This window comes from Crocuta crocuta, unplaced genomic scaffold (genome assembly GCF_008692635.1).
Source record: "Crocuta crocuta isolate KB4526 unplaced genomic scaffold, BGI_CrCroc_1.0 scaffold258, whole genome shotgun sequence".
NCBI classification, from domain to species: Eukaryota; Metazoa; Chordata; class Mammalia; order Carnivora; family Hyaenidae; genus Crocuta; species Crocuta crocuta.
Window position 1 is genome coordinate 4,430,875 of NW_027532842.1, and position 14,092 is coordinate 4,444,966.

At 40.9% G+C, this 14,092-nt stretch overlaps 1 protein-coding gene across 1 annotated transcript in view; it reads left to right on the forward strand.

The window, feature by feature from the left end:
• Positions 1-14,092, forward strand: part of LOC144216133 (phospholipid-transporting ATPase IB-like) — a 194,503-nt gene that overhangs the window by 51,725 nt on the left and 128,686 nt on the right. Inside the window, exons 12-17 of the mRNA XM_077745421.1 lie at positions 4,334-4,461; positions 5,694-5,771; positions 10,514-10,602; positions 10,879-10,920; positions 11,725-11,800; positions 13,512-13,617. Of these exons, the coding sequence (XP_077601547.1) occupies positions 4,334-4,461; positions 5,694-5,771; positions 10,514-10,602; positions 10,879-10,920; positions 11,725-11,800; positions 13,512-13,617 (519 nt within the window). The remainder of the gene's footprint in view (positions 1-4,333; positions 4,462-5,693; positions 5,772-10,513; positions 10,603-10,878; positions 10,921-11,724; positions 11,801-13,511; positions 13,618-14,092) is intronic.

Below are 14,092 nucleotides of genomic sequence, written 5' to 3' on the forward strand. Positions count from 1 at the left end.
CCAGTGGTTGTTTTTTAAGTGGAATTTAATTGGACCTCTGTCACCCTCTTTTGATTTTTAATTAAAGTTTATTTATTTATTTTGAGAGATGGAGAGAGCAAGCAGGGAAGGGCAGAGAGAGAGAGGGAGAGAGAATCCCAAGCAGGCTCCGCACTGTTAGCACAGAGCCTGCTGCAGGGCTTGAACTCATGAACTGTGAGATGGTGACCTAAGCAGAAACCAAGAACCAGATGCTTAACAGACTGAGCCACCCAGGCACCCCACCCTCTTCTGATTAAAAAAAAACAAAACAAGAAACCCCATCTCTTCCCTATTTGATTCATGGAAACCTTGAACCACCTCTTAAATGCTGGTATTTTTCAGGACCCTGCATTCACCAGGAATGCCTCAACTTGGGTCCATAGACCCTGAAATTTCTGTGAAAATTGCATTCATATATTTATGTGTGCATGTTTTTTGTTTTTTTTTTTTCCCTGTAGGAGGGCCTTCACCAGCTTCTTAGGAATTTTCTTATCCAAGAAAATCTTTCTAAGAGAGCTCATTTGCTCTAATAATTCCAATTGTCATCCATCAGTTGATTTCTCTTCTGCCTGCTTGCCTCTAGCCCAGATGTCTCTATGAATTATTAATTCAATGGTGCCTGGACATTGCTTTCCAGGTATCTTGCAGACCTCTTACCTCAGCATGTAATTCAAGGGTCCCTCCCCCCCCTCCCCCCCAAACCAGTGTCTTTTTTCAGTATTCTCCATGTAAATTGTAAGTATCGCTATCCGACCTTCATCCAAGCTGCAGCCATAAGGTCACTCTTACCCCTCTTCGCTTCCTCCTCTCTTCCCCACTTCTGCCCCCATGGGCCTTCATCATCCAATCAGTTCCAAAGTCTTGTTTATTCCACCTTTTCAGTATTTTGTCTGTGCACAGTCTCTTTTTCATCCCTGAACCACTGCCACAGTTCTCCACTGTTGCCCGGCCCTCAGTCAAGTTCCACTCAGATTCATTCTTCATACAGTTTCCAGAAAGATGCATTCAAAAAGTAGTAATGAATACATGCAGTAGCTTCACCGTATCCTGATGTCTACACTGGCTTGGTGGACTACTGCCCGATGGCCCACTGCTTGTTTTTGTAAATAAAGTTTTATCAGAGCACAGCCATACTTACTTGTTGATGTATTACATGTAATTGCTTTCTTTCTTTAAAAAATTTTTTTAACGTTTATATATATATATATATTTTTTTAATGTTCTATTTATTTCTAGGAGAGAGAGAGAGANGATCATGACCTAAGCGAAAGTCGGACACTTAACCGACTAAGCCACCCAGGCGCCCCTAACGTTTATATATATTTTTGAGAGACAGACAGATCGTGAGCAGGAGATGGACAGAGAGAGAGAGAGGCACAGAATCTGAAACAGGCTCCAGGCTCCAAGTTGTCAGCACAGAGCCCAATGCGGGGCTCAAACTCACAAACCAGGAGATCATGACCTGGGCTGAAGTTGGACGCTTAACCGACCGAGCTACCCAGATGCCCCTACATGTGATTGCTTCCGGTGCTACAACAGCAGAGCTGGGTAGTTGGAACAGAGACTTGCAAAACCTAAATTATTTATCCTCTGGCTGTTAGAGAAAGTGTTCTGATCCCTGGCCTACAGGGCCAAGAAAAATCTCCTTTAGCCCGACACCTCGAGACTTTTGTAATCCGGTCCTGTCTCTGTCACCTGATAGCTCCCCACTTCTCCCTGAGCACCTAGTCTCCTTTCACAGAAGACTGATCTCTTTCATCATCCTTCCATCCACCAGTTGCTTCAGCATCTCTAGGCCTTTTGACTCGTGTTCCTTCTGCCTCAGATGCACCTCTGGTCTCTTCTTGACTGGATACCTGTCACTTCTCACTTCAGTCCCCGATGAGGCATTACCTTCTCCAGTAGCATTTCTTGTATCTTATCTCCCTCTCTTAATTTAGTCAGGAGCCCTCTTTGGCTTCTATAATGATGTCTTTCATCGATATCATTCCATTTCCATGTTTTATATGATCGTTTGCCCCTCCTCCCAGCTAGATTGTGAATTTTTGAGGACAGGAGTCATTGTATCTTTAACTCCAAGAACAATGCCTTTTCATAATAGGAACTCAGTAATTAATTTTTTGACGAAAAGAAATCATTTTTATATTTAGAAGATCTCTGTAGTTTTCAGGTCCAGCCCCTTGTTTCATGAAAGTGAAATAGATTCTGTATATTTACCAAAAAGCACAGAGGAAATTACTGGCTTCTTTGGAATAAGAATCCATTATCGGCTCTGGACTACACCACTCTGCTCAAGATATTCTAGTGCAAAAGAAGAAAAAGGTATGGGGTAAAGCGTAACTTCATTTTCAGTAATGAGTAAATTTAGCAAAGCACTAAAGATCTTGTCTCAACTTCTCTGTCCAAAAACTGGTCCTAATATTATCTGCCTCTAGTTTTCCTAAAAGAATGATTTATGACCCTTTTTACATGTACTATAGTAAGTGTAAAAGTGTAATCATGGCAAATAAGGGAAAGTTAGTAAACTCAAGGTGATAAGAACTTGAATCGATATGATAGTGAGTTAAACTTGACTTACAGGTTGATGGAATTTAGAAATCTAGATTTAGCTATGATTTTTCTAAGTTACAGGTTGCCCCCTTTTAGGAAAAATGAATATAAAATTTTAACTTAAAATTATTATTTAAATTTGATCTCTCTATATACATATTTGTGTTTAATTAAGCTTTACAAATCAGTTTGTTTAGTTCTTTTCAGTTCTAACTCAACATATCAATTTAATATGTAAGATCGAAATGTCAGTTTTCAGAAAGACCTATATAAAGCAGTATATGTATATGTCCCCTGAATACTTTCTAGATATTTTTCCGTAAACGTCTGTGAATTTAGATTGAATTTGTATTGGAAAATCACTCTCTCAAACACACCTACCTCTTTAAAAATTTGTACATCACTAGGTTTTACAAAGTATGATACTTGTTTTTTTTTTCTTTTCCTTTGGGCTTCACTTTCCTTCTTTTCCTGAGTTTAAAAAAATCATTAATTATTTCCTTGTCTTCAAGCCACGTACTTCCAGCTAAAGAAAGTGGCCTCCTCCTGTTCTTCCCTTCATCTCCATGGGTCAAGCTCCCTGCCTCACAGCTTGGCACACCTTCTTTTGTGCACCCTCTTTCTGGGCCCTCCGTTTTGTGTTGTTGCCACTCTTCGTGTTCAGCGTTATCCTGGAATTCATTGTGTCATAATTACTGACACATCTTACTTTCTCAGGCTGCTTCCAGAGCTCCGGAGAGCAGGCTCTGTCTCTTACTAGATTTTGTGTCTTGATGCTCCTAACACACCCTATTACAGTGTTGGTGCTTAACTGACACTTAAAACTCCAGGTGGCCAACAGACACATGAAACGATGCTCGGCGTCCCTCCTCATCAGGGAAATACAGATCAAAGCCACACTGAGATACCACCTCACGCCGGTCAGAGTGGCTCAAATGAACAAATCAGGAGACTCTAGATGCTGGCGAGGATGTGGAGAAAGGGGAGCCCTCTTGCTCTGTTGGTGGGAACGCAAACTGGTGCAGCCCCTCTGGAAAATTTTTTGAGGTTCCTCCAAAAATGAGCAATAGAACCCCCGTATGACCCAGCAATAGCACTGCTAGGAATTTACCCAAGGGATATAGAAATGCTGATGCATAGGAGCACATGTACCCCAATGTTCATAGCAGCACTCTCCACAATAGCCAAAACATGGAGAGAGCCTAAGTGTCCATCAACGGACGAATGGATCAAGAAGATATGGTTGACGTATACAGTGGAATACTACTTGGCAATGAGAAACAATGAAATCTGGCCACGTGTAGCAACATGGATGGAACTTGGGGGTGTTATGCTGAGTGAAATAAGTCAGGCAGAGAAGGACAGATATCCTGTGTTTTCATTTGTATGTGGATGTTGAGAAACCTAACGTATGTCTGTGGGAGAAGGAAGGGGGGAAGATAGTTACAAACAGAGAGGGAGGGAGGCAAACCACAAGTGGCTCTTAAATACAGAGAACAAACTGCGGATGGATGGGGGATGAGTGAGAGGGAAGTGGGTGATGGGCATGGAGGAGGGCACTTGTTGGAATAAGTGCTCGGAAGCCAATTTGACAGGTTATATTAAAAAAAATTAAAACTATTTTTGTGTATCCATTGAATCATACTCTTAATACTAATTTTCATGGAGAAATTGTCACAATTTAAAAAAGTAACCGTGCAAACAAAGGTGAATGAAGGCGTTGCCTGCAGCCGTGACATGGTTCCTCTGACCTTCTTCACAGAGAGCAGCTCCCACGGCCTAGGGTTTGACATATTGGTGTTCATCATCTTGTATCACAATCTCATCCCCATCAGCCTGCTGGTCACTCTGGAGATTGTGAAGTACATTCAGGCCCTGTTTATAAACTGGGTGAGTATGAAAATCAGTCTTGACCTGTGCCTTTGGTTTTAGGAGTCCGCGAACCTGTGTTGCTACAATGGCGCCGGTGTCCAGGGCCAGCTGCATTCCCGACAGGAGAGCCAAACACCGGTGGCAGCCAGACCCAGTGATGCCTGGGCCTCTCTGTGTCGCTCTTGAGGATACTGTTTTTTAATATATTTTTTCTAGCTGATAAGATATATTTAAGTGCTAGTGACTTAGTAGCAACTGTAAAGAGACAGCCCATTGAAATTTAAGATACCCTAGGAAAGGAGTCCAGTAGACCTAACAGTAGATTTACATATCTTGGCAAGAGTGGCGGAAACAGCCATTCCAGAATCACTTCAAATTAAGGAAACAATTTCTTCGGTGAAAACCATGCATTTACTTAAATGAATGCTTAGTATCGTGTGACTGAATAACTTTTCTAATTTGTGCGTTTGCAATTTTTTAGTTATATTTAAAAGTTTTTTTGTGGAAATAAAACTTTTTGCTCATTGTCACACTAAAATGATTTCCATGTATCAATGAATTACCATCTCTCGAAGGGTTGTGTTATCTTTAACAACCACGAAATGAGACAGTGCTTTTAAACGTATCCTCACACAGGGGCGCCTGGGTGGCTTAGTCGGTTAAGCGCCGACTTTCGCTTAGGTCGTGATCTCGTGGTTCGTGGGTTTGAGACCCGCGTCGGGCTCTGTGCTGACTGCCAGCTCAGAGCCTGGAGCCTGTTTCAGAGTCTGTGACTCCCTCTCTCTCTGACCCTCCCCTGCTCACGCTGTCTCTCTCTCTCTCTCTCCTAGATATAAATAAAAAAAAATTAAAAAAAAATTTAAACGTATCCTCATACAATTTTCACAGTAGTGCCTGGAGGTCCGTGTTCTTGCCCCCGTTGTATAGATGTAGTAGCTGCGAAGCCTACTCAGGGTCTCAGACACTCTCTGGGAGTGTCTGAGGCAGAGCCAGGATCTGGAAGCCACGGTCTTCCAATACCAAACCAACGACATGCTGATATTTGTTTCTATGTAGTGTTGCCTCTCCTGAATCAGCTCTGCCAAAGTATGTGAGAAACTAGCACCCAAGACTCTCTAAGTATTCCAGACTCTCCATTTTGAATTCTTTCTGATGTCAGCCATGTCAGAAGACCAGTGGCTGTACGGTTGACCTACGGACATTTTGAGCCTCGTGCTGTGTGGCTTGACCATTTTATTCATTTCTTGCAGGATGAAGACATGCATTATAAAGGAAATAATGTCTATGCCATGGCCAGAACGTCCAATCTTAACGAAGAGCTTGGGCAGGTGAGGGTCCCTTCAGGGCCTGGGTATGCGACAGGAACTTTGAAGAAAGTGGATCTAGGGAGAGCGTGTGCAAAGTTAAAGTGCCAGATTCAGCCGTAGGCTGTAGTTGATGCGCTACGGAGCTTCAAAAGTATAATTAGTTGATAATACATCATGGGTTGCAAGTCGAACAGACCTAATACAGGTCACTAATGTGCTTATGAAAGAGTGGACGAGTTGGAGAGGCAGCTGGCGAAAGCTTCGGTTAGCTCTCATTTTCACTTGGCTTTCAGGGAGTCACAAGAGCCTGGGGATGTGCCTCTGGTGGCCCTGCACCTGCTTCCCTAAGGCAGGTGACCCAGAGGGAAGCATCTGGAACCTGCTGCAAAATTTCACACCTGTCTAACCCGTGTATCTGCCCACAGCTGCCAACAGGACAATAATACAGCTCGTAATTCTTAACTACAAGTTCCTTCTGATGGTAGAATCTAAACAGGAATCCTGGGAGATTGGGAGAAATGTACCCTCAGGCCGCTAGTCCCTACAGCACAGTAGAAAGGAGAAGAATGATGCCAGGTTACCAACGGATGGTTGGTTGCCTTCTAAATGACAGTGGCAGCTTTACAAGTAGAAATTGTTTTTATTTTATTATTTATTTATTTATTTATTTATTTATTTTTGGTAGAAATTGTTTTCAAAATCCCCCACAGTTATTTGTCAGTTACACCTCAGGGCACCTGGGAAAACCCACCCGATTTCCACAGTCATACGTTACCTGAAAGGATGGAGACTTATGATTGGCATTTTTTTGGTAATTATTTTTGTTCCTAATGTTTTTTTTAAACGATACTATAAGATCCCATCTTTCAATTAATTGGACGCAATATGTAAATTATGGTAAAAAGCAGAATTTTGGAGTTAAACTTCCTGGGAGCAAACCCTGGTCTGACTCTTTACCAGCAGTGTCATCATGGGCTTCTTAGGGAATTTTGCTGGCCTTGACTCGTCATCTGTAATTCGGGCATGACAATAGCATCTACTTCAGAAGCTTGTGAGGAGGACTGAATAAGATGATGTGTTTGTAATACACTCAGCACAGTACCTGGTGTGAAGAAGGGATTTATTTAATGCTAATAATTATAACCAGTAATTAGTATATGTGATTTCTAACTGATGGTCACAGTTAGTGACCATAGTTAGATACCACAGTATCATTTGAAGAGTGAGTTCCCAGTAAATGTTTATTTCAGAGTATTTCTGGCTCCTGGAAATGTCTGATCTGAGAACACCATTAGTAGCCTTTTTACCTTGGACAACTAAAGATGAAGGGCAATGGAATAATCCGTCTTCTAGCAACTTTACTGCTAATGAAAACCTGATTATTTCCTAATCCTTTAGAACGTATGTTTTTCTGTTGACAGTTGGGAATGATACAAACCTTCTGGAGATGGATGGCGGTGATGGTCACAAAACTATGTGAATGTGTCCAATAACACTTAAAAATGGTGAAAATGGTAAATTTTATCTAAACACACTTTACCATGATAATAAAAAATAGTTTAACATTTTCTCCTTTTGTTCCATCTTTTCCTTTTTTTATTGAGTATAACTGACAGATATGATTCTATTCGTTTCAGGTATACCACATAATACATTACAAAATGATCATCGTGTTAAGTCTACTTAACATCTGTCACTGTACATAGTTACAGAGTTCTGGTGATAAGAATTTTTAAGGTCTACCCTCCTGGCAGCTTTCGAACATGTAATACAGTATTTTATTTCCTGAACATGCAGTATAGTAACATTAACTACAATCACCATGCTATACATGACCTCCTCAGGATTCATTTATTTTCTAACTGGAAGTTTCTAACTTTTGACCCCCTTCACTCATTTGGCTCACCCACCACTCCCTGCCTCTGACAATCTGTTCTCTGTAGCAGTGAGTTTCGTTATTTTTCTTGTTTAGATTGCCCAAGTAAGTGAATCGTGTGGCATTTGTCTTTCTTCGTCTGACTTATTTCACATAACATAACACCCTCAAAGTCCTTTCATGTTGTGCAGACGGCAAGATTTCCTTCTTTTTAATGGCTGAAGTGTGTGTGTAATTATGTATTACTGTATTACACATATACCACATTTTATTTATCCATTCATCCATTGACAAACACTGAGGTTGTTTCATCTGGGCTATTGTAGTTAATGCTGCCAGTAGCCTGGGGATGTATCTATCTTTTTGAGTTAGTGTTTTCATTTTCTTCAAATAAATACCCAGAAGTGAACTTGCTGGATCATATGGAAGTTCTGTTTGTAATTTTTTGCCAAGCTTCCATGCTGTTTTCCATAGTGGTTGCCCCAGCTTATATTCCCGCCAGCAGCGCACAAGAATCCCTTTCCTCCACATCCTTGCCAACACTCATGTTTTGGTAATAACCATTCTAACAGGTGTGAAGTGATATCTCATTATGGTTTGATTTGCATTTCCCGATGATGAGTGATGTTGAGCATCTTTTCATGTGTCTGTTGGTCATCTGGATGTCTTCTTTGAAAAACCATCTATAGAGACCTTCTCCTTATTTTAAAAGTTGGATTATTATTTTGCTATTGAGTTGCAGGAGTTCTTTATTAATGCCCTTCATCAAATATGTGCTTTGCAAATATTTTCTCTTATCTGCTGTGTTACCTTTTCACTTTGTTGATGGTTTCCTTTGCTGTGCAGAAGCTTTTTAATTTGATGTAGTCCCACTTATTTATTTTTGCTTTTGTTACCTTGGTTTTTATTTTATTTTTTTATTTTTTATTTTGTTAATGTTTTATTTCTAGGAGAGAGAGAGAGAGAGACAGCATGAGCAGGGGAGGGTCAGAGAGAGAGGGAGTCACAGACTGAAACAGGCTCCAGGCTCTGAGCCGGCAGTCAGCACAGAGCCCGACGCGGGGCTCGAACCCACGAACCGCGAGATCATGACCTAAGCGAAAGTCAGACGCTTAACCAACTAAGCCACCCAGGCGCCCCTGTTACCTTGGTTTTTAGTGTCAAATCCCCAAAATCATCACCAAGACTGATGTCAGAGGGCTTGCTACCTGTGTTTTCTTCTAGGAGTTTTATGGTTTTAGGTCTTGTTTTCAGGTCTTTAGTCCATCTTTAGTTAATTTTGTATATAGGATAAGAAAGTGGTCCAGCTTCATTCTGTTGCATGTCAGTGTCCAGTTTATTGACAAGATTGTCATTTATTTATTGAAGAGACTGTCCTTTCCCTATTGCATATTTTTGACTCCTTTGTTATAAGTTAAATGAACATATGTGCATCGGTTATTTCTGAGCTGTTTATTCTGTTCCATTAACCCATGTGTCTGTTTTTAGGCCAATACCATACTGTTTAGATTTCTATAACTTTGTAATATAGTTTGAAGTCAGGAAGCATGGTACCTCCAACTTTGTTCTTCTTTCTCAAGATTGCTTTGGTTATTTGGGGTTGTGGTCGCATACACATTTTAGAATTATTTGTTCTAAATCTGTGAAAAATGCCATTGGAATCTTGATAGGGATTACATTGCATCTATAGTTGGCTTGCATAGTGTGGACGTTTTAACAGTGTTAATTTCTCCAGTGCATGAGTGTGGAATATCTTTCTATTTATTTGTGTTTTCTTCAATCTCTTTGATTAGCATATAGGTTTTTCACCTCCTTGATTAAATTTATTCCTAGCTATTTTATTCTTTTTCATGCAATTGTAAATGAAATTGTTAATTTCTCTTTTTCTAATAGTCATTATTGATGTATAGACATACAATAGATTTCCACATGTTGACTTTGTATCCTGTAGCTTTACTGAGTCCATTAATTCTAAGAAGTTTTTGGTGTGGTCTTTAGGGTTTTCTGTATATAAAATGTCATCTGCAAATAGTGACAGTTTTCCTTTTTCCTTTTTAATTTGGATGCCTTTTATTTTAACTGCCTGATTGTTCTGGCCAGGATTTCCAATGCCATATTGAATAAAGTGGAGACGGTGGGTACCCTTTCTTTTTCCTGATCTTAGGGGAGAAGCTTTCAGCTTCTCACCATTGACCATTGGTGTTAGCTGCAGGCTTATCATATTGGCCTTTATTATGTTGAGGTTTGCTTCCTTTACCCCACTTCACTGAGAATTTTTATCATAAATGGGTGTTGAATTTTGTTAAATGCTTTTTCTACATCTTTTGAGATGGTTTATTATTTTTATCCCTTATTTTATTGATGTGGTATATCACATTGATTGTTTAACTATTCTTTTATTGTTGGAATAAATTCCACTTGATGATGTTGTGTGACCTTTACAATGTACTGTTGAATTTGATTTGCTAGTATTTTGTTGAGTATTTTTGCATCTATATTTATTAGGAATATTGGCCTGTCATTTTTTTTCTGTAATGTCTTTATCTGATTTTGGTGTGTGTGTGTGTATGTGTGTGTGTGTATCCATTTAATGTTTTCTAGAAACCTTTAATGAGATTTCTTGTGGCAAGAAAAAGAACTTGGACTTCTGATTTTCTTAGGTTTGACGGCTTGAAATCTACTTGCATATTAATATAGAATTTCACCTGCAGTGTAAAACAAAGAGAATCCCTGAAGGAAGTATAAATATTAAAGCAGATTTCTTGTAGGCTGAACTCCTTGTTTCCTAAAAGCTCAAATATTTTGAGGATTTAAAGAAAAAGAACTTAAATTGGTCTTTGGTCTTAATTTTTATATTTACGTTGTTTATCGTGTTTGATTTGTTTAGGTGGAATATTTATTTTCTGATAAAACAGGAACGCTCACTTGCAATATTATGACACTGAAGAAGTGTACCATTGCAGGCATAATTTATGGGTAAGTGTTTTTTTTTCTTTTTGCCATACTCTGTTGAAAATTCTCATTTTTTTTCTTAACAAATTAATAAGCCTTTATTTACTTCAAAACATAAATGAATATCCAATAACTTAGCTACATCTGAATGAGATTAAAACTTAATATAACCTAAATGAAACCTCGCAGTTGTTAAAAACTGTGGTTTATATGTGCTTTTTTTTATGTGGTTAGAATTCCTAAAGTGTTTTATGTTTATAGTCTTATAACCATTCTGTTTCCTCCCTCATTTTCCCTCAGAAATCTGTCAAACAGAAGTGACACCATTTTGGACAACCTAAGGTAACTAGACAACATTCTTTTCTACTTTGCATATGTTCCTTTTCCCCTGCGAGGGACTTTTTACCAGTCCCCGAGTTCTGAGATATAGTAACACCACTGTCCCTTGTCTGGAACTCCAAAGGCAGTTCTCAGAAACCTCCCCTGGATAGATCTTTCCTTCCCATGTGCTCTTCAAAGAACCCAGAATCCAGACTTTGATTTATTGCTTTTATGGTTACTCTGTCTTAAACTCTGTATAATTCCATAGTTTTCCACACATATTTAGGCATTTCCTAATGCCATTTTGCAACTTGAGGTCGGAGAGGATGTATAATTTGACAGAACCTTAAATATTTACTGTACAGCTCACCCATGAACAACACAGGGGTTAGGGATGCCGACCCTTCCCATGCAGTTGAAAATCCACATATAGCTTTTAACCCCCCAATTAACTACTAAGAGACTGCTGTTGGACAGAAGCCTTACCAATAATATAAACAGTCGATCAACATATTTTGTACAGTATTATACACTGTACATATTATATACTGTACTCTTAAAACTAGAAAAAAGAAAATGTTATTAAGAAAATTTCAAGGAAGACAAAATACATTTACCATATTGTATGAGAAAAATCTGTGCATAAGTGGATCCACACAGTCCATACCCATGTTGCTCAAGCGTCAGTGGTAGTTCTGTAGACTTTATAGTGTAACTTCGTGAAATCGGAAGGCGGGGCTATGTGTTCACTTTAGGACCATTTGACTGTTGACTGGCTCCATCAGGAACTTTTAATTACTACAAACCTCCTCTGTTCCTCCCCAGTGTGTCACCCTCTACCATCACAGAAACCAGTGGATTCAGTGACCCAATGTTATTGCAGAACTTTGAGAGCGACCATGTAAGTCTGTTATTTTCACTCCAGGTCAACAGGGTAATGCTACAGAACTTTAAGACATATATATGGTTTATTAAATGGTATAATTGCTGAGCCAGGAAAGAGAGAGTCTTGAAATTAAAAAAAAAATTTTTTTTAATGTTTACTCATTTTCGTGAGAGAGACAGAACTTGAGCAGGGGAGGGGCAGAGACAGAGAGGGAGACAAAGAAGCAGGCTCCAGGCTCTGAGCTCTCAGCATAGAGCCTGACGCGGGGCTCGAACTCATGAACCGTGAGATCATGACCTGAGCTGAAGTCTGATGCCCAATGGACTGAGCCACCCAGGTGCCCCTGGAAATTTTTTTGATGTTAATATTGTCACCATCAGATTCTGTACTGATGTCATCAGGGAAGTGCCAAGCTAACTGGTGTGAATGAATCCAAATATTATTCAAGAACATTTTACTATGCAGCAATCTGTGTAAGAAAATTTCTAAATGCTTTTAGGCCATTGGTTCTACTGTATGTTACCAATATCTGATAATATCAGTTTCAAAATATTGATCTGCTTGATTTGAAATCTTGGTCTTCTCAAAAATAAAAGTGATCTTTTATTTTTATTTCAAAGTTTATTTATTGTTGAAAGAGAGAGAGAGAGCATGAGCCGGGCAGAGAGAGAGGGAGATCGAGAATCACAAGCAGGCTCTGCACCATCAGCACGGAGCCCAATATGGGGCTTGAACTCACAAACCGTGAAATCATGACCTGAACCAAAACCAAGAGTCAGACGTTTGACCGAGCTCCCCAGGCGCCCCATCAAAACTGGAAGTGGTTTTTTAAAACACAGATCTGTATGTGTCCTTCCCTTGCTTTAAAACCTTCAGAGGACTGGCACCCCACTCAAGATAAAAATCCCAGCTCATCCCTGTGGCTTTCTCTCCAACCTCATTCTGTGTCATTGTTCCTCTTGCTCAAGACGCTAGAGTCGCACAAACTCGACGTGCGCAAACCCGTGAATCTGTTTCCTGACTTGGGGCCTTTGAAAGCGCTCTTCCTTGGGGCACCTGGGGGGCTTAGTCGGTTAAGCGTCCGACTTTCGCTTAGGTCATGACCTCGCGGTTCGTGGGTTCGAGCCCCGCATCAGGCTCTGTGCTGACTGCCAGCTCAGAGCCTGGAGCCTGTTTCAGAGTCTGTGTCTCCCTCTCTCTCTGACCCTCCCCTGCTCATGCTGTGTCTCTCTCTCTCTCTCTCTCCTAGAAATAAATAAAACATTTAAAAAATTAAAATAAAAAAAAGCGCTCTTCCTTTGTCTACTATGTGCCATAGTCACATGACAACAAACAGAGCTAATTCACTTTTCCACTGAGGTCTTATCTTTGATACTATCTCCTCAAATTTTTCCCGCTGGGTCACCTACCTAACATACGCCCCTCCTTTCTGTGTGACGACCCCTGCGTGTCTCCTCCAGCCTTGAGAAAACCCGTTTCCCCAGTGAGGACAGAAGCTCCAATAGAGGAGGGGACTCTGGTTCCCAAGACCCCCCAGCCCCACTCTGTCCCTGCATTGGCAGCCACTCTGCAAACACACATTAAATGCCTGAAACTGTTTTCCGTCAGCGCCTGAGCCTCCATGTAGCCGAGGTGAAAACCACAGTTGAAGGTAACTGCAGACTGAAGCTAACTCTTGTGTCACTGGTGTTGGAAGCCACTCACTAGCTCTGCGCCTCTTTTGTAGCCCACAAAAGATTACATAAAGGAGTTTCTTACCCTGTTATGTGTGTGTCACACCGTGGTTCCGGAGAGAGATGGAGATGACATAATCTACCAGGCTTCCTCCCCAGGTAGGTGCTGCGCGTTCCCCGAGCACCTGGTGGGTGATGAGCCCAGAGAAGACGTGGTGCTGCCACTGACCCCCTGCCCCCCGCCCCCCATGGCTCCTGTGTTGCTCCTTCTTAGGCGTCCTTATGGGCCAGGGGCGCTGATGGTGCTGGGCAGCTTTGAGCCACGCTGCAGCTCTGGGGTTCCTGTCCCCTACAACGCCGCCCCCCCCCCAAGACTACCATCAGGAGGTTGGTGGGGAGGGCTCTTTGAGCCGGGGCTCAGTAGAACATTTAGGTATAATCAGTAACAAGGCAGGAGCAGGGTTGAGGCGCTGCGCCATTTTGTGGCGATTCCTATGAGTGGCTTGTAGAACAAAACCATACTGAGTACTAAAAAAGGAATTTGGGCTGGTAAATATATCTCCACCTCACCGAAAGGGGTCTATTTAACCAGGTTTCCTCTTTCATGAACGCTATCTGGTACTTAGATAAGTGC